The 23,470-nt window shown below is 42.3% G+C and overlaps 2 protein-coding genes across 2 annotated transcripts; one reads left to right on the top strand and one right to left on the bottom strand.

Annotated features, from left to right (window-relative positions):
• Positions 1-335: 335 nt before the first annotated feature.
• On the top strand, positions 336-14,043 carry csrnp1b (cysteine-serine-rich nuclear protein 1b). Its single transcript, XM_030079460.1, has 5 exons — positions 336-575; positions 7,654-7,855; positions 9,867-10,126; positions 10,228-10,524; positions 10,709-14,043. The coding sequence occupies exons 2-5, from the start codon at positions 7,672-7,674 to the stop codon at positions 11,774-11,776; spliced, it is 1,809 nt and encodes a 602-aa protein (XP_029935320.1). The 5' UTR covers positions 336-575; positions 7,654-7,671; the 3' UTR covers positions 11,777-14,043.
• A 2,179-nt stretch (positions 14,044-16,222) lies between these two features.
• On the bottom strand, positions 16,223-19,028 carry LOC115379225 (chymotrypsin-like elastase family member 2A). Its single transcript, XM_030079947.1, has 7 exons — positions 18,944-19,028; positions 18,686-18,780; positions 18,117-18,223; positions 17,756-17,884; positions 17,217-17,353; positions 16,944-17,086; positions 16,223-16,396 (listed from the first exon to the last, which is right to left on the bottom strand). The coding sequence occupies exons 1-7, from the start codon at positions 18,975-18,977 to the stop codon at positions 16,223-16,225; spliced, it is 819 nt and encodes a 272-aa protein (XP_029935807.1). The 5' UTR covers positions 18,978-19,028.
• Between the last annotated feature and the right edge of the window lie 4,442 nt (positions 19,029-23,470).

Genomic DNA, 23,470 nt, shown 5'->3' with positions numbered 1-23,470 from the left:
GTCAGATGGGGATTCCATAGGGGGAAAAATACAGGGAAAATCGTGTCCTTATAATGGTACTGACAGTATTTTTTGGTGGTTTTGCTTTTTAAATGTTTGGGAACTCCTCTACATTACACTCGCCACAGCGACAACAGCGCAGCTCTCATTTCAACAGGCATCAGGGGTGATTTGTTTATTTTATTTTTTTTATTTTTTATTTATTTTCCCAAATTAAACTTCACAATCACGTCGCTGGATTAAGCCTACAAAAAAAAAGCAGATAGTGAGGGTACAGTAAAATAGGAGGAAGGCAGGAAGCGGCGTGGGCAGCCTCCCTGTGTCACCGCCTGCGTCAGACCAGACGCCAGGAGGGAGTTTTCCACTGACGAAAAAGGTTGCGCTTCTCGGCAGTCTGTTACAGACAAGGGAAGCGCTTCAGCTGGTACGGAGCCTCGTACGACAAGACAGACAAAAGCAAAAGCGGTCTACGCGAGGATAAGCGCAATTGTGCCACTTGGATTACTACTGTTATCCCATCGGCTGATTTCCCAACATTATTTTTCACTAATGGTGATCGGATACTTGAATTCGTGGTGAGTACAGACCTTAAATGTTCGCTGCTGGTTATTGAACACCATAATTTATGTCTTTAACCACCGGGGTGGAGAGAAGCCAAATAGTTTCTATGTTTTTTCCTTATGTCAGAGAAATGGAAAGAAACTATTTAGGTAGTTGAACTGTCTGTATTGAAAATGTTTTGTTGAAGCGTCAGCGCTGGTTAAATCCCTGAGCTGCTTCTTAAAAGACACTTTACGCTCCTGTTTAATGGTCGCGTTTAACTTGACATTTCATTGTTTATTCCCACGGATCGCTGCGCTGAGTTTTTTTTTTCCCAAAGCGATATGACTTGTTTTATGATCGCAAGCGGGTGATATTAATTAGTCAACACGGGCTAAAAATAATTAGTTGATTTAGGCAAGAATCCAACAATCCGGGGTTCACTCACTTATTGCTTATTGATTGATTGAGTGACACGCCGATCAGCGAGGATTCGGGGTTTTCACAAACTTCACGGGTGCGAGCGGACCGAGGCTGGAATGCTTCACGATTTGGGTTGGAGTGTCGATGCGTTTTTATTGAACTGTTGATGAGGTTGGCTGAGGTTAGCTTTTGTGTATTCAGTCCATTGAGTTCTTGTTCACCTCAGCGGTGGTGGTGCGCCTCTTCTAACTAGAGCGACTCCTGAAGGCACTACATCTGAGCACAGCTGATAGGAGTGCTGTCATTATAATTAGCATTAATCATGAGGAATGATCCGGTCAACTGGGGGGAGAGAAAAAAAAAGAGGCATCGCTGATGACTCGTTTGGACCCACGCAACTGCAGGATTCAGTGATGGACCGGGATATGAACAATAATTCACCTCGTGCACATGCGATTTATCAGGCAGGTTAGGTTGTGGAATGTTGCGCGCGCTCATTGTTGCCTTTTTATGCACGCATTCCCAAGGTTTTTTCATAACTATCATTCTCGCGTAATGACAGCTGCTTGTCTAATGCGTTCAATTAATTTAATGCATTGAAAGTTTTGCTCCTCTTGTCATTCCATTCCTCGTTTGCCTGTTAGAATGCTCTCGGTTTATTTGTAGGTTTAAGGTTATTTTGATCAGTGCCGTAATTGTGGATTTTTGCAGGTTTTTGGTGCCACATTCTATTGAACAACAATGTAGGCTATCTGTTTTTGATAACAGAGTGGATCAGTTTAATCGTCTCTAGCGCGACCTCACTCGGATCATTTTTGGAATCATGTTCTCTGGAATTAGGCTCCGGAGAACTGAAAGATCCTTTGTTTACAGAAAGGGCCTGTATCAACTGATGCTGTGCTTACCGTGTATTATGAATCACACAGTAATAGTTAGTGATGTAAGTTAAGTCATCATTTGTGCTTGGCGAGATAATATTTCATTTTAGCTCACATTTTTACAGCGCTCAGTGGATAATACAAACACTGGTTAGATTCACGACTTTGTGATCATTTTATAAAAAATAACATCTTATATTTTAATACAGTGCAGTGCAACATGTTTTTTGTGTAGTGGAGCTCTGTGCAAATTCGTTTATTTTGGTGCAGTACCAGCCATGACAAATACCATCCATTCCTCCTGACTGGCTCATCTTCAGCATATAGCTATTAAGATCCTGCACCTGAGTAACCTTGTGGTGCCTGAGCCAGCAGATGTCAGACACACTGTAGATAGTCTGAATGGCCACTTCCTGTGCACTGCAGTGTATGTTTCACAACCTCAGGAAGCTCTCTGTCTTCCTCACACACACACACACACTTAAATTGTGGTCAGGTTCTCAGTCCTCAGTTGGGAGAGGCTGAGCAGTGCAGGGGGTTCAGACAGGGTTTTGCATGTGCCTGGTTCATTTTGGTCACACACAGGATGGCCCCGGCTTTTGTGCCTGCAGACGAGGGGGCTGGGGATGGGGGGGCATGGAGGAGTTTGCTGACTGTCTCTCCAGAGCAGTAAAGGGCTCCCATCTGCTTTGTCCTCTCCCAGCATTCCATACAGCTTGTGAGCTGCCAGCAAGTGTCCCAGACTAGAGCATGACCTCTGAACTCACAACCCCACCTCCCCACAGAGGCTCACATGCGCACACACACACAGACACACACAGATATACCTATTTGACTGCCTGATTAGTGCTTGGCTATTCTGTTGACCAAAACAAACAGGTTAGATTTTGAGTTATGCAAAGGCATTTCCTTCCCTGGTATTTTAACTGCGCTTTATTTACTCCCTGCACAGTTTCTGTTCCATGCAAATCTATGAGGGTGCAAAAAATTGCCACCGCACAGCCACAGATATTATCTCTGCTGCTATAAATATGATCTTTTTTTAATAGATGCACAACAGTGCTGCACAGTGGCTACTAGAGTAGGCACACAAGTAAGAATTGGTCTCAGAGCATTTTAAAACATGAGGCAATTAGCAAAATTGTTTTTGAAGCCTTGTGTTTTGTGAGGAATGAAATCCCCACAGTATAGGTAACCAGTCCAAATCAATTACTGCACGCAAAGCACACTCCTGCAAGCATTACCTGATCATTCAAGTTTGGCCTGCATAACAGATTAATGACAACCGAGAGCATGTGAGGTCCACGTGAAAGCTAATACCCTGTCAGGTGTGGTTAGGAAGGTAGCTTTTGCTTACTTGGCTGCCTTATGGGAGTAGTACTTTCCAGTGGTTAGCAATAGAAAACACATCTGGGTTAGATAGAGCCTGTGTTCTTCTCCCGCTATTACAGGGAGAATGGCGCTGCCAAAATGGAATTCCTGTGGCTTGGAGACATGACATTATTTATTTGTTTTGTACAATCCTCCCTCCTCCCTTCCCACTACCTCTCCTTTTTGGAATCAGTGTGTGCACGGGTTGAGGCAGAGGAACAGAATGTTTTCGTGGCACAGTCACAGCAAGCATTGGGCTTGACTGAGAACAACAGGCTCATAGAGCACGGGACGGGAGTTCTCCCTCCATTGTGCCAGCAGGTGGAGTGCTTCTCAGTCAAGGAATAAACCTGGGTCTCCCAGCTGAGTGTGGGGGCTGGAATTCAGCCCGCCATCACCTTGATAGGTCTGATCAATTACGTTCTCTTCTTGGTGTCAGAGCTGGAAGTGAAGGGTGCATTACTTGGTGCCTAGAGGGACTGCTTGCCTAGACATGCATCCACACACGCAGGAAGACTCCCAGGCTCATCATTATCACATTTTATGAGCACTCAGCACAGTCACTCAGTCATTCAGTCACTGTGCTGGGTTGTCACCGTGCTATGTAAATGCTCTTGGCTGGCTCAGATTAGTTGGACTTGACGTACCCACCCACGGTGTTATCAGCTGCGCTGGGGCTGGACAGGCAGTGTAAGGGGGCAAAGTCAACTGTGAGTTGTCCTCCTGTGTGCCTGGCTATGGGGGCAGACGAGGGCAGTTCAGACAGGCTGCTGGTGGATGCCTGCATAAGCAAAGATTTATATTCACTTTTTGTGATTTCAGTTTTTTTTTCTGGACATAGAACTCCACTTTTTGCTCAGTCAGTCAATTTCAACTGAGAGGCCCTGGAGACAGAGGGTGAACTACCCAGAAACCTTCATCTATAAATGTCTTTTTTGAGAAGCTGAGAGGTGGGACAGTGTTAAAGTATTCCTTATGGCTATTTTGTAGTGCTTATTTGTGTGTTCTGATATTTTGTTCTTTGTTAAGAAATATGTCTTGATGAGTGATTGAGCAAAGACAACATACATTTTATATTTTGTTTACCTCCGTCAGAATAATTCAGAATTCCTTAATAAGTTGTGTTCACTCTGACCAAGGGACTTGTCTGGGGATAAAATAAGAATGAATTGGGATTCTGAAGTCATATTAACAGCCTGTAGCTGCATGTATCAAGATAATCTTTTCTTATTCAGCTGACATAGTCATGCATCTGACTTGAGCTATGTAGTGCTTCTGGTGACAAATCTCCTCACTGGAGATTTATCTTCCCAACTCGGTGACAACTGGCTGGGGAGCACCTCAGCGGATGCGTCCTTTATCTGCCTGCCTGTGTGTGGTTGATGGAATGACAGTGATGCATAATTTAGTGCGCGTTGAAAACATGCTGTGCTCCCTCTCTGGCTCGGCTGTCCGATCACATCCATTCTCCATTTAGAACAGGCTTCACAGGCACTGCTCTTTCTTGAGGAGCTGGTGCTGAATTCTTCACTCTTTCTCCGTCTCTATCGTCTTTCTTTTACATCCCCTGTCCTTTGCAAATGAGTCATTGCATGATTGTTGGCTTTTTCCCTCCAGTCCCCTGTTCTATCCACTCTCTCTGCTCCCCTGGCCTTGTTCTGTGGGAGCACTGGCCGTGCAGGCTGAGAAGCTCCAGATTGACTACAAGCCGTCCCCTTGCCAGGATTAACCTCTCACCATTGTTTCTGCCCGTTGAACAGGATTAACAAATCAATGTGTCAGGTAGACTGCAGTCAAGAGACAATGACCCACTTCTGACACCAATGCCCCCCCCCCTCCCCTCTCCTCCCCCTTCTGCCTCACTGCAGCTTTTAATTAAAAAGACTTTGCTTAGCTGGCGCTATGCGCTCCCTTGGGGCCGCCTCACAGCTTTGTTTTCATTTTTTTTTTTTTTTTTTGAAGGGGAATTGGGGGGTGGGGTTGATGGCGAAAATGTAAGGTGAACCCATGTGTGCTCCCGTCTTTCCATGTAGAGATGTACACTGTGGTGTGGTGTGACATTTGGAGCACAAGTGTTGTTTTGATAAGCGGACTAGACGAGCAACAGATGCTGCACCCAGGTGTGCCGAAATTGTCTCAATACAAATTGGTTGATGTGAAAATAGGAGTGGCTATAAGAAGCACCAAGAGATTATTATTTCTTGGTTAAGTGCGCTGATGGATGGTGATTAGGCTATTGCTTTTCTCATTGAATTTATAATATAATAAAAGTGGAGCCATTCTGTTGATCCAGCATGGGGATCAGAGTGATGAAGTAGTCGTTCTGTTTGCTACAGAGACACTGCAGACCAGCTTGACCCATTGGTGATTCATTCATCATATGAGCACTGGGGACAAGAATATCTGACTGCAACAATAACAACAATAACCTGCTATATGGCTGCAAAGCTGCTTCTACTGTCTATACCAATGTGTCAGCCTTTTGCCCTTGACTTGGACTTCTCTGCTTGCTTCTCTCTATACTTGTCAAAGGGAAGACTTGTTTTGCATAATTGCTCCCTGTTGCATGTTGAAAATGACCCCTTGCTTACATTCTCACTTAGTTTTTTTTTTTTTTCCCTTCCCTGTGTGTGCTGACACTTGCATAACAGTCTGATAAGGCAATCCAGGCATTCAGGTCGCACATGGAGTTAAAGTTCCTTTAAAGTCATTGGAGGATCTCATGGCATGACGCATCTCGCCTTTGGTACTTTCAGCTGTCTGAGACGTGGTGACAATTCAGCCTGTTGGCAGGACATCTTGGTGTGTGTTTGTCTGCGCCACATTCTGTCTAGCAATGTCCAGGAATAAATGTTTACAAGGTGTAGGAGCTAATCGAAGGATCCTTGCTCTCAGCAGCTATTTATGAAAATAAAATCATCTATCCAAAATACAAGCTGCATTTTTAGGTCTGTTTTTAACATTTAAAAAAAAAAAAAAGATTAACATTTATTGTATGAACAAACACTACAACAACAACAACTAAAAAATATATACCTAATATGCCACAGCCAACTATAAAAGCTGATGAAGCTGCATTAGCATCATCAGCTGTTAATGATTTGGCTGCAGTACAAAAAGCAGTCAACAGTTTGATTGGGAAATGATCTCTTTATGAGTAAAGTAAGCCCTCCTCCTTCTCTCTCCGCGGCACATCATTGTAGGGAGTGTCTGTGCTGGAGTTGCGCCCAGTCAATGTCTTCCTTCTCCCCCCCTTCCCTCCCTCCCTCCCTTCCTTCCTTTCTTTCTCTCTCCCTCTACCTTGTTTGAGAGTTCATGGGAGCTCAGCCCCAGACTGCGATGATGATCTGTCCCGTCTCGCACTCATGATTACCACTCTCTTCCCAGAAGTTGTGCGGACGGGCGTCTTTGAATTTGTCAGAGCCACACGATGATGCATTTATGTACCTCAAACGGAGATTACAACAGCAGTAACCTCACGTCCCTCGTCCAACATGTTAATATTTCATGTCAAAGAAGGATTTCAAGAGCTCTTGACATGAGTTTGGACCGGTTGTGTTTTGATTTCACTATTAATTGGATAAAGCAAGACTTGAAGCTACAACCAAAGCCTGTGTATGCACAGAGTTGAGTAGATATCTGCCAATAAGGTCTAACAGTGTTTTTAAAGAGAGGGCAAATGGCATCCAGATTATGAATAGTCTCTCTCTCTCTTTCTCTCTCCCTCTCTCTCTCTCTCACTCTGTCTCTTTCTCTCTCTCTCACTCTGTCTCTGTCTCTGTCAAAGGATTGATTGTTTTTATCACTGAACCAGCAGCCTCCTCACAGGAGCTCTGAAAGAATGCACTCAGGAGTTGCATAACAAAACAACCATGTCAAGCTGTACATGTTTACTGAGGGCCATGTAAATATATTAAACAGGACCAGTAGCAAATTGCCGTGGCTTTGGCCGGTACACTTGATTTGTGGAGGCTGCCAAGAGAGAAATGATTGAAATTAAATGTCTATGGCCAGGTGATTTGGCCCCCTCTTCTTTCTGCCCAGTCCTCTCTCTGATCAATGCATTTGCTGAGCTGATGGGATTTGGAAGTGGCTGAAGGGTCCAGTAATTGTTGACTTATGAGAATAGGCCTGATTGATTGCTTCCTGTGCCATGCCTAACCCCCCTCTCCCTCTCTCAGCTGAGTGCAGCACGAGACGGGCTGCGTATGGTCTCACATGGCCAAGCACAGGACTTGCTTGTACTCAGCCAAAAGCCCTCTCCATTTCAGGCAGACGGTTGCCTGTGGCTATAACAAAAAAACAAACAAACAAACAAAAAATATGTGGTGTTCAGCAGCCTCCATGCAATGTAAAGATATTGTTCATGTATAATTTTTATTTGTACACTGTCAACATTATTTACATTGTTCTAATGTTATACTTCTCCTGTTTTCTGCAGATTGTCCACACTAACGCCATGAGTGGGCTTCTCAAGAGGAAGTTTGAGGAGGTGGACGAGGACCCATGCTACTTGTCACCCTCACCCTCCTCCCTCTCCTCCTCGGCCTACTCAGGCTGGGACTCGGAGGGTGAGAGCTGCTATTCTGACACCCTGGATTCCACTCCCAGCAATCCCAGCTCCCCAGCCACAAATTTCAACAGTGAGTGTCCTGTGCCGCACTAAGCCATTGTATGACTGTAGGGTACATGCTCTTCAGTGTGTTCGGTTGCCTTGTCTTTACTACTCCACAGAATGCCTGATAATAAACCCATAAAATACTGAGAAGTTAAGGAATCTAGGCAGCTGGCAGCCCATGAAACACTTCACGGAAATGATTTCAGACGTCTGCAATGAATACCCCTTTTGATTTCATGGCCTAAAGCTGTAAAATGGCTAATCTCATTATGCAGAGAGTGCTCACCTTGGCTCTGTCTCCACCTTCTTCCCTGAGCCTTGGAGACAGAGCTTCACGTTTCCTTGAGATGTGGGTTGAGCGGCTTCAGGGTGTTTCTGTCTGGGCCTTGGTCCCTTCGCTGGCCTTTGGGGGATTGTGGGGTTGGAGAAGGTTTGTAGGGGAGAAGGGCAAACAGTTGTGAGGTTCCCAGGATGGTGGGGCAGGGAGCCAGGCAGAGAAAAGTGGCACATTGCCAGAACTGGGAACACATAGAGCCTTGTCTGGAGCCTGGGCACGCACCCAGCACAGGTGCTGAAAGAGGCTGAGTGAGGGAGGGGGTACAAAAAGGGAAGAACAGTGAAGAAAAGAAGGCATGTAGGCACATCAAGGAGAGTGGATTGCATGGACCATTATAATCCAGTGTTTGTGTTGGAGAGAAAGTTGTTGTGTTTGCCATTGTGAAATAAGGAGAGAAACAGCCAGCAAAGCTATCCCATTAAGAGGCAGTGGAGAGGGTGTCATTTGTCTCCTGCAGGTGTCATAAGCCTGACTGGATTTGATGGATGTGCGGCTGGAACTGGCAAAGTTTGTTTCATCTGTATTACCCCAGCAGCAGATAGGGGACATATCAAGACTAATGTCTTGCTTGTGTCTATGAAGAAAGTCAGGGACAGAGGTGACAACATTAAAGCCTACCTGGCATCCATATCAAGGCAAATGGCCTGTTTGCCCTCGCTACCCCAGAGCTTCAGTCATTATACTAAAATGCACAGATCTAGCTGTTTTCCCTTTTGACTCCAGTGACTTTGGTGGGCAGTTGCACAGGGTGTGTCACAGGATAGCTCACTGACCAAAGAATTAGCAATGTACAAAAAGAGCTTTGCACCATGTACAAAAGGTCTTGCCCTGCACATGTAGAATATTGCCACCCGTGTCCTGCTCACTCAGAATAAGCATTGGTGTGTTGTCGATTTGTGCAGAGGAGAAAAAAAAATGCTTGCCTTCAAGCAAGGCTCAAAGTCATGTTGAGTATTATGGGGTGGAGGAGGCGGACCTTCTAATAAAACTGGATAAATTGTTAGGGTGTTCCAACATATGGTTCTACTTGATCCCCATATGGTTTTATTGTATTTGTCTGTGTATAGAAAAATGTCTTGTCTCTGAATGCCCTGAATGTGTTTAGCAGAAGAAGGACCTCTGACTCCTGCCAGTTACTGGTGGTCTGGGCTGTTTGTGGGGATTGTCAGCAAGCACAGACACTGTAGCGGGTGGCTTTTATCCGTGTCCTGAGAACTGCGCTGTCTTGGCCTGCTGTTCACATCCGCCCCTTCCGGAAGCCTCAAACATTTACTTGCTAGCTTGTGATCCTGGCTGATCTGCTTCCTCCACTCTGTTGGCCACCAAGGGGAAATTCCTGGGCTGGGTGGTTTTGTCACACGGGAGGACATGGAAGAAACAAGAAACAGGACTGAATGGATTCTTGTAGTTAAGGTTTCACTCAACATGACGCAGGTGTGTTCGAGTCCTGTTTATGGTGTCTTTTAATTAGGTACATGATAAGGATTTGTTGAGAACAGAGGCCAGTGAATTGGAGAGGTGTCCATTTACAATGTGTTCAGCAGCCTTGGCATACATCACAAAAAATCCCTTCATTAATGTATTGTGCCCTCTAGTGACACAAAAATAACAAGGATGACAATACAGTAGAATGCACCAGTCAGCTTTTGTTCCAACCAGACAAGTCTGCATTTTAAACCCTCACTTTTTCCCTCTACAGCCACATCCATCCTGAAGAAATCTAAGAGGGCACGGCGGGGCAATGTGACCTTTGACCAGGTGACAGTGTTCTTCTTCCCGCGATGCCAGGGCTTTACCAGCGTTCCCAGCCGAGGAGGCTGCACCCTGGGCATGGTGCAGCGTCACAGTGCACTCCGCACCTATACCTTGGCTGAGTTTGCAGTGGAGCAGCGGCTCTTGCGCCGGGAAAAACTTCTCAACAGACTCAGGGAAGAGAAGTTGGAAGCTCTCAAACTGAAGGTGAGCAGATTCACATAAAAGTGTGTTTGATGAAGATGTAATCCATAAACTCCAACGACTCTCAGTTGCATGCATAAGCTTGACACCTTTGTTCTCTGCAGCTGACTAAGAATGGAACCCAGGAGTGTGAGGAGGCAGAGCGGCTGACAGTGGATGACATCCCTGAAGAGGACATTGACCTCAGTGGGGCCAACCTGGACGAGGGCTCCTTCCTACACCCGTACGCCTCTAAGCGGCGTCATGCACTGCTCAAAGCAGCTGGTGTGAAGAAGATCGACAAGGAGGAGAAGAGGCAGCTGCACGAGCTGAGGATCTCCAGGGAGAACTGTGGTTGTGACTGCCAAGGTTTCTGTGAGCCAGAGACCTGTAGCTGCAGTTTGGCTGGCATCAAATGTCAGGTATGAGCTGCAACCCCTTAAAACTACAGGCTCTGATTAATGTTTGCTCTAATGGTGGCAAAGCTGTAGAGTAACATGATCGATTGGATTTAGATGTTCTATATTATCACCACCTTATTGAAGTACTGTCGGAGGCATCGGTTGTATTTCATTCACAAGATCTACTTTCCTCTGTTTCTTACAGATGGACCACTCCTCTTTCCCATGTGGCTGTACCAAGGATGGCTGTGGGAACACCGAGGGTCGCATTGAGTTCAACTCCACCAGGGTACAGACACATTACATCCACACCATCATGAAGCTGGAGCTGGAGAAACGGTTGGAGGAGCACTCGAGCACAGAGGAAGAGAACAGGACTGAGGCCAGCCAAGCCCAGACAGCCCAGTGTAGTCACCCCCATGGGGCACTGGGGTTACCTTCCCAGGCAGAGCACCCCACCATACCTGCGGGACCATCCTTCCCCTTTAGCTCAGAGCTGGCTACAGCCGGAGAGAACAGTTGTAGCAGTGACATGACGGACTTGTCAGACTACTCAGGTCAGAGTGAGGACTCTGAGGCAGGGGAGAGCCTGTGTGAGGAGCGCACCCAGCTGGATGTGGATGAGAGAGGCCTGAGCCGCATCCTCAGCTTCAGTGACACAGACGACTGCTCACAAAGTAGCAGGGGGAATGGGGACAAGAACAATGTCAATAAAGACACCTGCTGCCCAGAGCAACGGCAAGAGCAGCAGCAGCCATCAGCGGCAGCAATTGGTAGCTTTAGCATGGTGGACTTCCCTGATGAGAACGACAACATAGACGCTGCACTGTTAGACTCTGTAGATGATCACACAGACAATCGAGCCATGGCCATCTCAGAACTTTTGGATGAGAATGCCAACCAGGGTAATGCTCTGTTCCATAGCAGTAGTGTGCCACACACACCCTCCCCCTCCATTGATCGCTCAGCGAGCTATAACATGGATCTGAGCCTCTCCTCAGAGTCAGACCTGGAGTTCTTTGATGGTTTCCCCTGCCTGGGGCCCAGCTCACTCTACAACTCCCTCAAGGAGTACGAACACATGGACAACTTCTTTCAGTTTCAGTTGCCTAGTTATCCCAGCCTCCCTCAGGCTAGTGACCCCGGGACCTGCCTTCTGGAGTCTCTGATTGGCCTCTCAGAATCCGTCCCAGAACCCCCTGCCGCTTTTACAGACAATCAGCTGTTGGAGGAAGCCATGAAATTGTCTGTGATGGAGTCTGTGAAAGTTTAACAAAACGTGAAAATGTGGAGAGTTTAAAAAAATAAATGGGGTTTTGGGGTTTGTAAATGCACATAAGATGTCAATGTAAACATGTTTGATGTTGGAGGAAGCTGTGATTTCCCTCTTGCCTAATTAATGTTTAGATTCCAGACTTGCCTTCAAAATGTTAGCAAAGCAGTTTGGGGATGTTGCTGTGAGACATGGCAGCTAGTGTTACAGTGAACGACAAAACGATCAATTTGACCACCTGATCTTAGGCCCACATAAACCAATGATGGCTCTCAATTCCTAAGAAAGCTATTTCAACCAAACTTAGATCACCATCCAAAATATGCTAAACAGGCATCAACCTTACTGGGGCAAGGTTGGGAATCTTAACACAGCTGAATGTGCACCTCAGGGACTTTTTTCTAGCTTTCTAACTTTTGGAGGCAATGTATGGTGACCATTGCTGTGATGGGTATGGTTTTGCCTTTATATGAAACCCCGGTCAAATCACAAGATGATCCTATTCATGACCTCCGTATGAGCTCAATACTTAGTCCCAAATGACTTGAGTTAGTGGGGTCTTCCTTGAGCTGAATCCTGAAGCTAGAGGACTCTGTCTCCCAGGGGTCTTGTATGGTACAAAAACAAATCCCTCTAAAAGCTCCTTGATCAGCACTTTATCTGTGAAAATAGTTATGTATAAATAAATAGGCAGTGTTTTGGTTATATGGGATCGATTCAGCAGTTAGATGCTAAATTATGGAGCTTCTTATTTATGAGTTGGGTCACCAGAAATATTTGAGGAGTAATGCTCTTTATGTAAAGGCTGTAGCTATATTGTCTTTATTACTTTTGTTTTAAATTATTTCCTTTATGATTTTATTTTATTTATTTCAGATAAAGCCTACTTTCATTCAAACAGCACTGTGGTTTGATATTTTTCACCTGAAAGTGCAATCTTTTCCTTCCTTTTTTCCATATCGCTTCAAGGCATTGTTATGGGAATTGGGACCACAAGTCCATCAAAAAGTATTTAATATCTATTCTCTTATACATTTAACATTTTTGGTAACTTATTTTGTCATTATTTCATTAGGTATTTAATTTAAGACATTTTGGCAATAAAATGGGCTGTTGTGAAGTTTACTGGATGTGCCTGCTTATCAGGGGAGCCATGCCTGTGTGCACAGTGCTTCCATTTAAGCTTTGGGACTGAAAACTGTGGAATCTCCCTAATTACTGAAACTAAATTATGGGTCTGTTGTATCACTGCCTAATGTAACCATAGAAAATTACACTAATATTTTGTAACTAATTTATGTAGGTTGAAAAAAAGAATTCTAATCACTGACAAATTGATTATTTTATTAAGAAAGCAAAATGAGTAATTTTCAATCTCGGAAAAACCTTTGTAATATATAAATTATAGAGAAATGTATACTTATGAAGGTTATTGCTCTCTAGCATTCTGAAGTATTTTTCATAGGCAGTCTTATGGTTAGATATCTTAGCAAAATGCCACTAAAACTAAATAAATTGCAAAGATCAATTTGATTGTACTCAGAATTTTTTGGGGAAGTCTGTGACTTGGGTCACATTATGTTGTAAATTAAAAAAGTAGAGGGTTTTTTGTGGATAAAAACTGCATATATTATACATTTTTTATCACATGCAAAAAAACCTGAAAGTTGAAAGAAGTTGCCTCATTAAATAATAAGACCTTTTTAAAGGTGATTCTACCGTCACCAGAGTTGAGGGACACAAGAGAGTTGATGTACATATCTCACCCTTTCTACAGCTGTTTCTACAGCCATTCTGGACCCTTTAGGAGTTATGCATGCAGGTCCCGTTTGTTAAAAGTTGTTCCGATTTATTGTATACTTTGAAAAGTGCAGAATGCACATTGGAAATGTATTACTCGCTTTTTGCCTTTTTGATTACTTTGAAATCCATCCGATGTATGTTCTTATGCCATGAAGAGGGCACTGATTTTTGCAAGTAAACATTTGTTTCTCTTGTATAAAACATCAATTCTCATGATGAAATGGCAACAGTGAGTATTTATCAATGTAATGTATTACAGTACAGCTTTTTTTTTTCAAAGAACGTGTCTTACTTTTTTGCCTTTTGTGTTGTACATATTTCTGCTTGAATGGTACCGCAGAGCAAACAAAGCTGCTTTATTTTTTACATATTCACACTTTAACCTGCCATTCAAAAACTGTTTCTTTCATCCAAGCCATTTTGACAGCTTGTCCCTCCAAATAAAAAACAAAAAAAAAATTCTTAAAATGCTTGACTCTGTGTTGTCTGTCATATGCTGACCATCACAATATACTCCTAATAGGTGTGTGCAAGGGGCTGATTGCCGGAGCCTTTTTGTCCTAGATGCCCTTTTCAGAGTAAAACACAGACAGTTTCTAAATAAGCATCACTAAGACTTTAAATGGGTATCATCAGCTCTGAAAAGGGGTTAAAAACCGTCTAAATGGCATGTATGTATTATATATAGACTGTTCAATGATGCACATGGCTTACCACTCTTCAATTAATCAACAATGAGCATTAAGACCACATACATGTTTTCATCCATTCAATAAACTGATACACTGCCATCTCTTATCTAGACTGTGCGGATAAAATGATGAAAAAAGATGCCAAAGAGATGCCAAACTAAACTACTTGACTGATCAGTAGAAACATAAATACTGGTTGAATACTTTCTGATTTTGTGTTGCAAATATCATTTCTTAGATTCTGAAAGACAGAAGTGGAAAATCTTGATTTTAATATTGGGTTACATGTTAATTTCAGTGGGAGAATCAGAGACACTATTATATTACATTTTCCCTTTTTAAGCATATGGATATACCACTGTATAAAAGAGTGAGATTTTGAAAGCAGATTTCCGCACATTCCTCCCAGACGCAGCCTCTCGTCAGACCCCCCTTGCATTTTACGAGAAGTGGCCTTTTAAATGTTATTCTTATGGCATTCTGCTTTATTAGACAGTTCACAGAGAAAAGAGACAATAAAGATGATATAAATGTCATGTAATGAAGGAAAAGAGGTTCCAGGCCAATGACAAACCCAAGACATTACATTTATATGTGGGTGTTTGGGCTAACCAATCCACCAGGCCAGACCAGAAGCTGCTTTTTAGAGACAGCCTGTGCATCCCACTTGACTATCACTTAATGCACCATCATTGAACTCCTCTGGGTGATTTTTAGCATTTATGCAGTTCCACAGAAACAAAGGATAAACACTGTGAAAAAAAAATTCATGTAGTTCTTTATCCATTCATTTTGTTATTTGCGTTAAACATTAGTCTCTCTAGCTCAATTTGAATTGCTTGAGGTTTGCTTTTAAAGGTTTTATGTTGTAACCACACTATAATCATTCTTTCATCTATACTATTAAATATCAAACTCGCAATTTACATTCTCTGGGTATACATTAAAGTGATTCTTTTTTGCTTAATTTTTTTTGTGCAAACCACTGGAATTCGTCGGTGGTTTCTTTTTCCACCATTAAGAGAAAACATTCATATTATGGGATGTCATGCTTAGTCTCCTGACTTCCACCACAAACATACGATATGGCCACATAATCCAGACAAGGATCAAATGGCTGTGTTATGACATTCACCCTATGACTCTACATGTGTTCAAATATCTGCTATATATAAACAAATTTATTGGTTGTTGGGACTTTACTGGTAGGTTTGGTAGATTTTACAGGAATTTACTGCAAGAGAGTGTTTTGTTTTCTTCAAGCACTGCTACATCCAAAATATGTCAAGAATGACAATAAAAGTATGGAATTTTGCTTCCTTTGGGGTGTGGTGTAGGAGGTCAAAGGATCAGGTATTTTAAACACTACAGCTTTTACTGATGCTTGTCTCATCTCTAGTCTCCTTGTTTAACTGTAGCCTTGCGGACCTATGCCATAGGTCTAGTGAACAATACATTTCTGAGATTCTATGTGACAGCAGACAAATACCAAGAAATGCATCTAAGGAAACAGCGTGTTAAATCCAAACATGAAGCAATTTCGCCACCCTTTGGTGAAACTGAGAACTACAAGCAAATGCTTAATTTCATACCCATTTTGACACAAATCGTTGAAAATGATGATTTTTATTTCACAGGTTCCATTTGACAGAGGAGAGAAAGCACACTGTCATCTGTAACCACTTCCTTTCGTTTTGGAAAACGACACTAATTCTGACCATGTAGGACCTGAAAACAAAATACAATTTAATAAAGATTAGGCGACTGAAATAAAGGACATTTACTGAAATAAATGAGATCGTTAAAGACAGTGTCATCTTGAGAAGACAACAATAGAAGTGGATATAACATATTCAGCCAATAAATCAATGACTCAATCAACCAAACATAGTGTTCAATCTCTAAATTCAGCATTGAGGCATTACATTGAAGACACAGGAATGTCACAAAGTCACAAACATAACAGGAGACTTACCGAGTAAATCCAGTCTAAGAATGAAGACACTCTGGTGAAGACGGTGGGTTTAGAAACCTGGTTGCAGTCGCCAGATGGACCGTAGCTGACCACACCATGCACCCTCCAGACTCCATCAGCGAAGCAGTTCAGGGGACCTCCAGAGTCGCCCTGGGCCAGGCAGAAATAAGACAAGAGAGTCAACTTTGAATGCCCCACTTTAAAGTTCAGAGGAAGCAATGATGACGTGCTAATATCTTTGACATGACAAGTTGTGTGGCAGATCACTAACATGAGATGAAACCTCAGGGAACAGGAGGGATATGATCACTAGCAGTGATCTGCAGTATTCCTTAAAATGGAAATCCTTTAAATTTCCAACAAAATTCCATTCCAGATAAAAATGTGTTTGAATTGTCCTCGGTTTGTGAACATGAAAACCTGATCTGTATGCAGACACAAAGCAGTCAAGACTGAAGATGTTAAAATTTGAAAACACAAACTCTACAGAGCAACTCTATGTTGTATTCCTGATTACAATTTAAACTTTCGCTGTCCTGCTTTGGTACAGAGTTGTTATCTTTAAATCAAATCCAGAAATATGGATACAAATACATATGAATTCTACTTAAAGGTTGAGGCAAGCTGGTCCCAGAAAACAATGCAGTGCATTATGCAGATGAATGCAATCCCGTGCTGGAGAGCTCTGCACCAGTACCTGGCAGCCTGATGTGTATCCATCCCCTCCGGCACAAATCATGCTCCTCAGAGCAATGCTGCCCCACCACTGAGGCTGGGAGCAGACAGAGTGCTCCACCACAGCAATCGGCGCCACCTGTAGGATGTCAGGAATGGCTCCAGCTTAGCATGGAATGGATGAGAGAGAAAATATGGAGAGAATGAGTGTAAGAGTGTGGGGTAAGGGCCTGAATTTTATTATTTCTTTTAATGAATGTATGTATGCAAATATAACACGTGTATATTCACTCACTGCCCATGAGCCCCCAGCCGGTGATGTAACAGTAGAAGTTGTGAGGCAGCATCTGGTCAGGGTAGGGCAGGTTGGCGAGCTCCACAAAGCCGTTGTCATACACGGGATCAATCAGTCTCAGCATAGCAATATCGTTTCTAATAGAAAAATAAAATGCAGCACCATATTTTCATCAACTCCACTAATGCAACTTATTTACTCTGATTAGTGTGAAATTGTAACGTGATGATTGGAGAAGCAAACATATGTGTAGAAGCCTTTTGACCAAAGTGCTGGATTGGCTGGGAAAATCTAGCTGAGAGAAATGAACAGCCAGCTCCCCTCCCTTAAACAGGAACCGCTAAAGTACACATGAGTAAGGCACTGTACTCCTTTGTAGTTCAGTGGCTACCTGTAAAGGAATGCAGTAATACTGGGCAACTCCCAGGTGTTAATATGTATATGCATGTAAAACTCCCTCTCCCTGCAACTACTCCTGGAATGTCCCTGTTAAATAGAGGCTATATTAAGTGATGTGGTCTGGCTTTGTGTCGTTTTACCCTTTGCCAAGGTCTCCAGTCCAGTCAGGATGAACAATAATCTCTCTCACGTGGATGAACTGTTCACTGCCTTCATACTTGCTGAGGTTATGCTCACCCACCACCACACGGTACAGACTGGCATCCATGCTGACAAGGACACAAGGAGCAAAACACACTATGCTTACTAATAAACTAGAAATGACTGACACAGACCAGAATGACTGTACAATAGTCAAATCACGATTAGGAGGAGTTAGATCATGATTGTATAATACATTTAGTTTGACGTGATGATATTGGCTTCTAAATGAACACATCATTTCAAATGTTCAGAAGTAAAAATGGATGCTGCATGATGTAAAGAATGTGGGAGCCTAACCTCAGGATACAGTGGGCTGCAGTCATAATGTGGAAACTATCAATGATGGTGCCTCCACAGATGTGGTAGAACAAACCGTCATCGTATGGGTTGTGCTGGAGAGAGACCTGGCAGAAAACAGAGACAGTCATAGACAGATAAGACTGAGGATATTGTTATTTCAAAAAGGGGTAATTCACTAAAACGGAAACTGATAGATCAGTGATTTTCAAGCCTTCTGCTGTCAAGGCACAAATTAACAAGACGGTACAATTGTAAATCAAAGTAAGAATTGCTTTAGATGCTAAAGAAAGGCAATCTGTCATTGTATAATGGGTTCATCAATCAACAATCTGGACAAAATGAAATCAGTTAGTAGAAAAAGGCTTAATTTTATTTGAATTAACAAAATGTCATAACACTGTTCATATATCTATATATAATCATTCTTTTTTTTATTTAATTGAGCAAATCTTATAACACTTTTGTACTCAATGCAAGGGACATCAGTATGTCTTGCCATCCTGGTTGAGAATCAATTTGATAAATAATGGAAAAGTAATCTTGAGAGTAGTGTGTACAGGTCTTACCTGCCATCTCCAGGCGTTGGGTTCAGCATTATGGCCTCCTATCACTCTTTCATTGTGGACTTTATAGTTGAGGGGTGCCTCAGCACAAATTAAGCCTTAGGCACAACACAATCATTATAATAACACAGTCAGCATATTCCCATTATTTTATTACATTCATTATGGTACAACACTAAAATGCCCTGACATATACACAAATTCAAGGCACACACAAAATCTATTGTAAATCACATAACTGTGTTTCCTCAATAAACTTACCAATGCAAGATAAGAGAGCCACAAGCCGAATCATCCTGGATCACTGAAATGACCAAGGTGGCTGTTTCCAATTTATACAACCGCGGGCCAGAGGAAATTGTGCAACCATCAAGTTACCTGCAAGCATCAGCAATTCATGTGTCTGGAAACTGGACAGTACCAGACTTACATGTCTTGTTATGCTGAACCCAAAATAATGTTAAGGCAGAAAACACCCACTGAATAGTAGAAAGCAACTGGTTCAAAGTGGGATTTTTGTCACTTTTTACATTTCATCAATATCCATATTCAATACTACTACTATTTAGAAATTTCTTCAAATCATGTAGACATACAGAATTTTTGCTTAAACAGTCATTTAGAAACTTTAAAAAGCCAAGAGTTTATTTTGAATTATTAGGGGAAAAAAAAGTTGAACTTCTGTTTTTTATCTTTGGTTGGTGGGAAAAGAGCAGGTGCATTCAAATACTGGCTGTGAAGAGCATGACTCAAAGACAAATTTCCCTACAGAATGCTGCCTCAGCTGCTCAACAGGTGCCTATCTCCACATGAAAAGAAGAAAATGTTCCAGGGCCTGGTGACAGAATGAGACTTTATTCAACTCCATATCACGCACAACAAACAGATTATTTTTTCAGATGGAGATAAAAGCGTGTGCATGGTGGTATAAAAACACCCACTGCAACAAAATATTTAAATTTAAATAACAACATAAAAGGCCATATTGCATATAGAAATATCTGGAAGGCACAATAACACTTAACAGAAATAGAAACTTCTATCATATAAAGGTTTAAAAAATCTATGCATTTCTAGTAAGGAACCTTTGCAGGAAAATATTTACTGACATAACAGGACAACAGTCGAGTTTATTGGGTGATGATAGTGGCGCGAGCTTTACATTTAAGGTCTGCCAGAGTATGTACTAAGATCTCTGTCTCAGATGCTTGTTTAGGACCTGGAAAAAAACACGGGTATTCCTTACATCAGTGCTAGATCTTACAAAACCCTCTGACCACATCAAATTTATGTTGTCACAATGGTTTCTGTACAAACCTTTTAACAGACAATAACTGCATCTGTGTCTTGGATTTCAAGTAGTTGAAAGCCAGTCTGAAGCCTTTGAGAGAACAACCATGCCAACTTCCTTCAAGGAAACTTCAAGGAAATCCCCTACAAGCTCTATAGTTTAAAACAGTTACTATGTGCACAATAGCTGAGAACCTGCGTCCAGACACTTACCAATGGTTGGGTCCAGTTTGTTAGTGTATTCTCACACCTGGTAATATTGCATGATGGCATCAACAGCTCAACAGCTTGTTCTTAAAGATGTAGCCCAGATACTCATAAGCACAGCTACATAACTAAAATGCAAAGAAGATAAAAAAAAAACTCACCATCCAACTTCTCAGTTCACCAATGAAATAAGAGTCAAATCTAATACAAAAATGATTACATGCAAATCGGGACTATTTCTTTGATGTGCTCTTTAACTAATAGGGAAAATAATTATCAGGGTATCTTGAGCGGATTGTTTATACCAATACATGACTAAATCAACATGCAAGACACACCATATACTCCCACCAGCCCAGCTCCTCTCAGTCTACCTTGTTGTGTTTGAGGCAGCGATTGAGCAGATGCATGCCTAGGTTGTATTTTCCAGAGTTGATGTGGAGGTCAGCAAGCAGAAGCCAGGCCATCTCCAGGGCATTCGCTTGCTCCTCAGTCCACTCCACCTTGGACAGCCTCTTCAGCTGAGTCCTGGCCTTTGGAGTCTGCTTCAACAGCATAATGCCTGGCCCATGGCTAGCAAGTAGGCTTTGTTGTTTGCCTGAGAAAGCAAAACACTCTGAATTTATTCTGAAACCTCATGAACAAAGAGTAGCAACATTCTGAACATGATATTGAATATTCTCAAAGCATAGCTGACTCTATCATGGAGGCAGCCGCATTGGTGAAAAACATGAGCTGCCTTCACTTGTTCAGGGTCTCTTGAGGCCATTAGGCAGAGGTTGATCAACAGATGGGTCTTGTCATCTTTCCTCCTCTGTTCCTCTCTCTTGACAGACAACAGCCTGAACTCCCGGACCAGCTTATCAGCTGTGGCCACCCCTGTCTGGTCTGTGCACTCACATCCATGTGTCTGGTGGAAGCTGGGCAAGGCAGAATGCGAGGAGGAAAATTATGTGATGAAGTGTATTCCCTCCTTTTCTTTGTTGTGTGTGTATATATAATCTTTTATAAATTTTGGTGTATGTCAACCTAGCTGTAGCTTACCTCATTTTACGCCATGAGACCTTAAACAGCACTCCCCCTATATCCTCCTCAACTAGGTTCAGACAAATGTGAATCACAAGCTCCAAGGCCTGTTGCTCCCATACTGTTTCTCTGTATGCCCTCTTTAACTGGAGCAAGGCCTCATCTACTTTCCAATACGTGCCTGCACAATGACAAATATGCTCAGTATGAGTAAAAGCCATTCAGTGCACTGTCCTTTGTTATGAATTTTGTTTTGCGGATAGATCAGTATGGATTGACAGGAACAAAATGCACACCAGTGTAGCACAGTGAGTGGGGAGACTTGCAACTAGTCTTTCAACTAGAAGGCCCTGGTTCAACTCCCTGAGGAGTTCACTTCATCAAGACGCTGAATACCAAGCAGATACTGGATTTGTACCTTTGTATCATTTATATATTGTTCTCACCAATAATAGAGGCCCTTGCAGGAATGGTAGCCAGGAGCAGTGGTGGCTCCACAGTTAGACCTCTCAACCCTCTCAAAGATCTGCGGAAAATTGGCAAGGTTTCCCAACCATCTGTGCTTCTGTATGCATTGTGCCAGGTACACATAGTTATCTGGACAAATACAGTGTGTTCAGGAGCAGTAAAGTAGGAACTTACAGCGGCTATACCTATGACAACTTAACTCAGTGACAGAAACGTGACCATCAGTGCGCCTAACAGGTAACAAATCAATTTACCATGTGCTCAACATTTTCAGTGGCAGTACCTGGATAGTCAATGATCAGATTGATGTATATTGTAAGGGACTCATCCAAACTCCCTTGCCTGAAATCAATATCTCCCATCACTTACACAGAATTCACATGCAATATGAAGAGCAATCATTAAAATATTGTGATTCATTCACCATCTGCACTATACACAGTACTCACTGATGATAAATTGAAGTCATGTCATACCACAATTCTAGCATTTCCATGTTTCCCTGCTACAAACCCCTGCTATACAGTCGGTTTCCCCTAAAACAAGGGCATATTACCACTGAGCACTGTAAAATGTTGGGTCTGTGCCTCAAAAGCTTGATGATTAAATTCTTCTCTCTTGATCCTTGCCACAGCCTGTGGTAAGAACCAGTGTTTCAACATAGAAAGCCTTTGCCTTCTGAATGTCCCTATTTTGGTGATAGCACTGGGGCAGGACACAGCAGATGGAAGCCATTAGCTCTGTCTGCTGTTGCAAAATCTCTGGTTGCTGCAGTCAACTATGTAGGTCTAAACAATGACAATAGCAGTGGACCCTCAATCAACATGTTTAAAGACAATGCAATGATCTATATGAAGATACTCTTCTAGCTATTGCTTTATGTTGATCTGTAGCTGCTATAATTATGACACCTTTTCCAAAGAATCCTGGATGGGACCCTCTTCAGCACAATGAATTTTCACCAGCAACAGCAGACACTTGACATTACTAATCATACCGTACAAACTGGACCAGATACAGAAAAAACATTGATTTTCAACAGTTAAATGTGCTATTTACTAAGGAGAATTACTTAAAATTTCAGAACTGATGGGAAAAAAGTAAGGACAAATAAATAATGGTTACTAGAATTTTCCTTGATGTTGAGATTGTTGAGACAACCTTTGTTCCTCATGTTAGATGGTAATTCTACCAATTTCTGATGAATATTTACCATCTTCACTCTGCAGGGACTTTTTCACGACTTCTGTAGCTTTGATGTGCTGCTTCAGCTTGAGGAGCTCAGCAAAATCATCAAACACAGACTGCTGCCCCTCCAACATCACTGCATTCTCATACAGACTAAGTGCCTGTACATATTAAATAAGTGAAACAGAAAAGCATCATTGAGTAATTTAGAGGAAAGACATGTTGTCTAAAAGCTGGGACTAGTCTGTTGCCATATTACATTGTATAAAAGAATTATTATCATAATTATTATGATCATTAAATTCTCTGCAAATTTTGGAAAGCTAATACGTCTATGTTCTTTGCATGAATACCTCTTTTATTTTCATATAAACAACCCCCAGTAGGATACTGTACTGCAGGCTAAGCAGATCTGCTCTCATTTCTCTGTCATGACAAGAATTAAGCACAGATCGAGACAAACATTCATAAATATAGTAAAACAAAACAAACAAAACAAAACAAAAAAAAAACAATCAATATGAAGGTTGTGTATATCCTGAAGGTGTCGATGGCCTCTTGTATCACCATGGTGGCTTCTATAAACCTCAGTAAACTGATAAGTGCTTG

Source organism: Myripristis murdjan, chromosome 20 (assembly GCF_902150065.1).
Source record: "Myripristis murdjan chromosome 20, fMyrMur1.1, whole genome shotgun sequence".
In the NCBI taxonomy this organism is placed as follows: domain Eukaryota; kingdom Metazoa; phylum Chordata; class Actinopteri; order Holocentriformes; family Holocentridae; genus Myripristis; species Myripristis murdjan.
This window is presented reverse-complemented; position numbering and strand designations above follow the sequence as displayed.

Excerpts from the sequence above, each read along its gene's own strand:
- LOC115379225 (XM_030079947.1), bottom strand. The coding sequence starts at position 18,977 with ATGATTCGGCTTGTGGCTCTCTTATCTTGCATTG. Across the intron at positions 18,781-18,943 it reads GGCTCTCTTATCTTGCATTG|GCTTAATTTGTGCTGAGGCA; the intron begins GTAAGTTTATTG and ends GTTGTGCCTAAG. Across the intron at positions 17,087-17,216 it reads CGGCTGGGGGCTCATGGGCA|CTGGAGCCATTCCTGACATC; the intron begins GTGAGTGAATAT and ends TTCCATGCTAAG.
- csrnp1b (XM_030079460.1), top strand. The coding sequence starts at position 7,672 with ATGAGTGGGCTTCTCAAGAGGAAGTTTGAGGAGGTGGACGAGGACCCA. Across the intron at positions 10,127-10,227 it reads TGGAAGCTCTCAAACTGAAG|CTGACTAAGAATGGAACCCA; the intron begins GTGAGCAGATTC and ends TGTTCTCTGCAG. Across the intron at positions 10,525-10,708 it reads TGGCTGGCATCAAATGTCAG|ATGGACCACTCCTCTTTCCC; the intron begins GTATGAGCTGCA and ends TGTTTCTTACAG.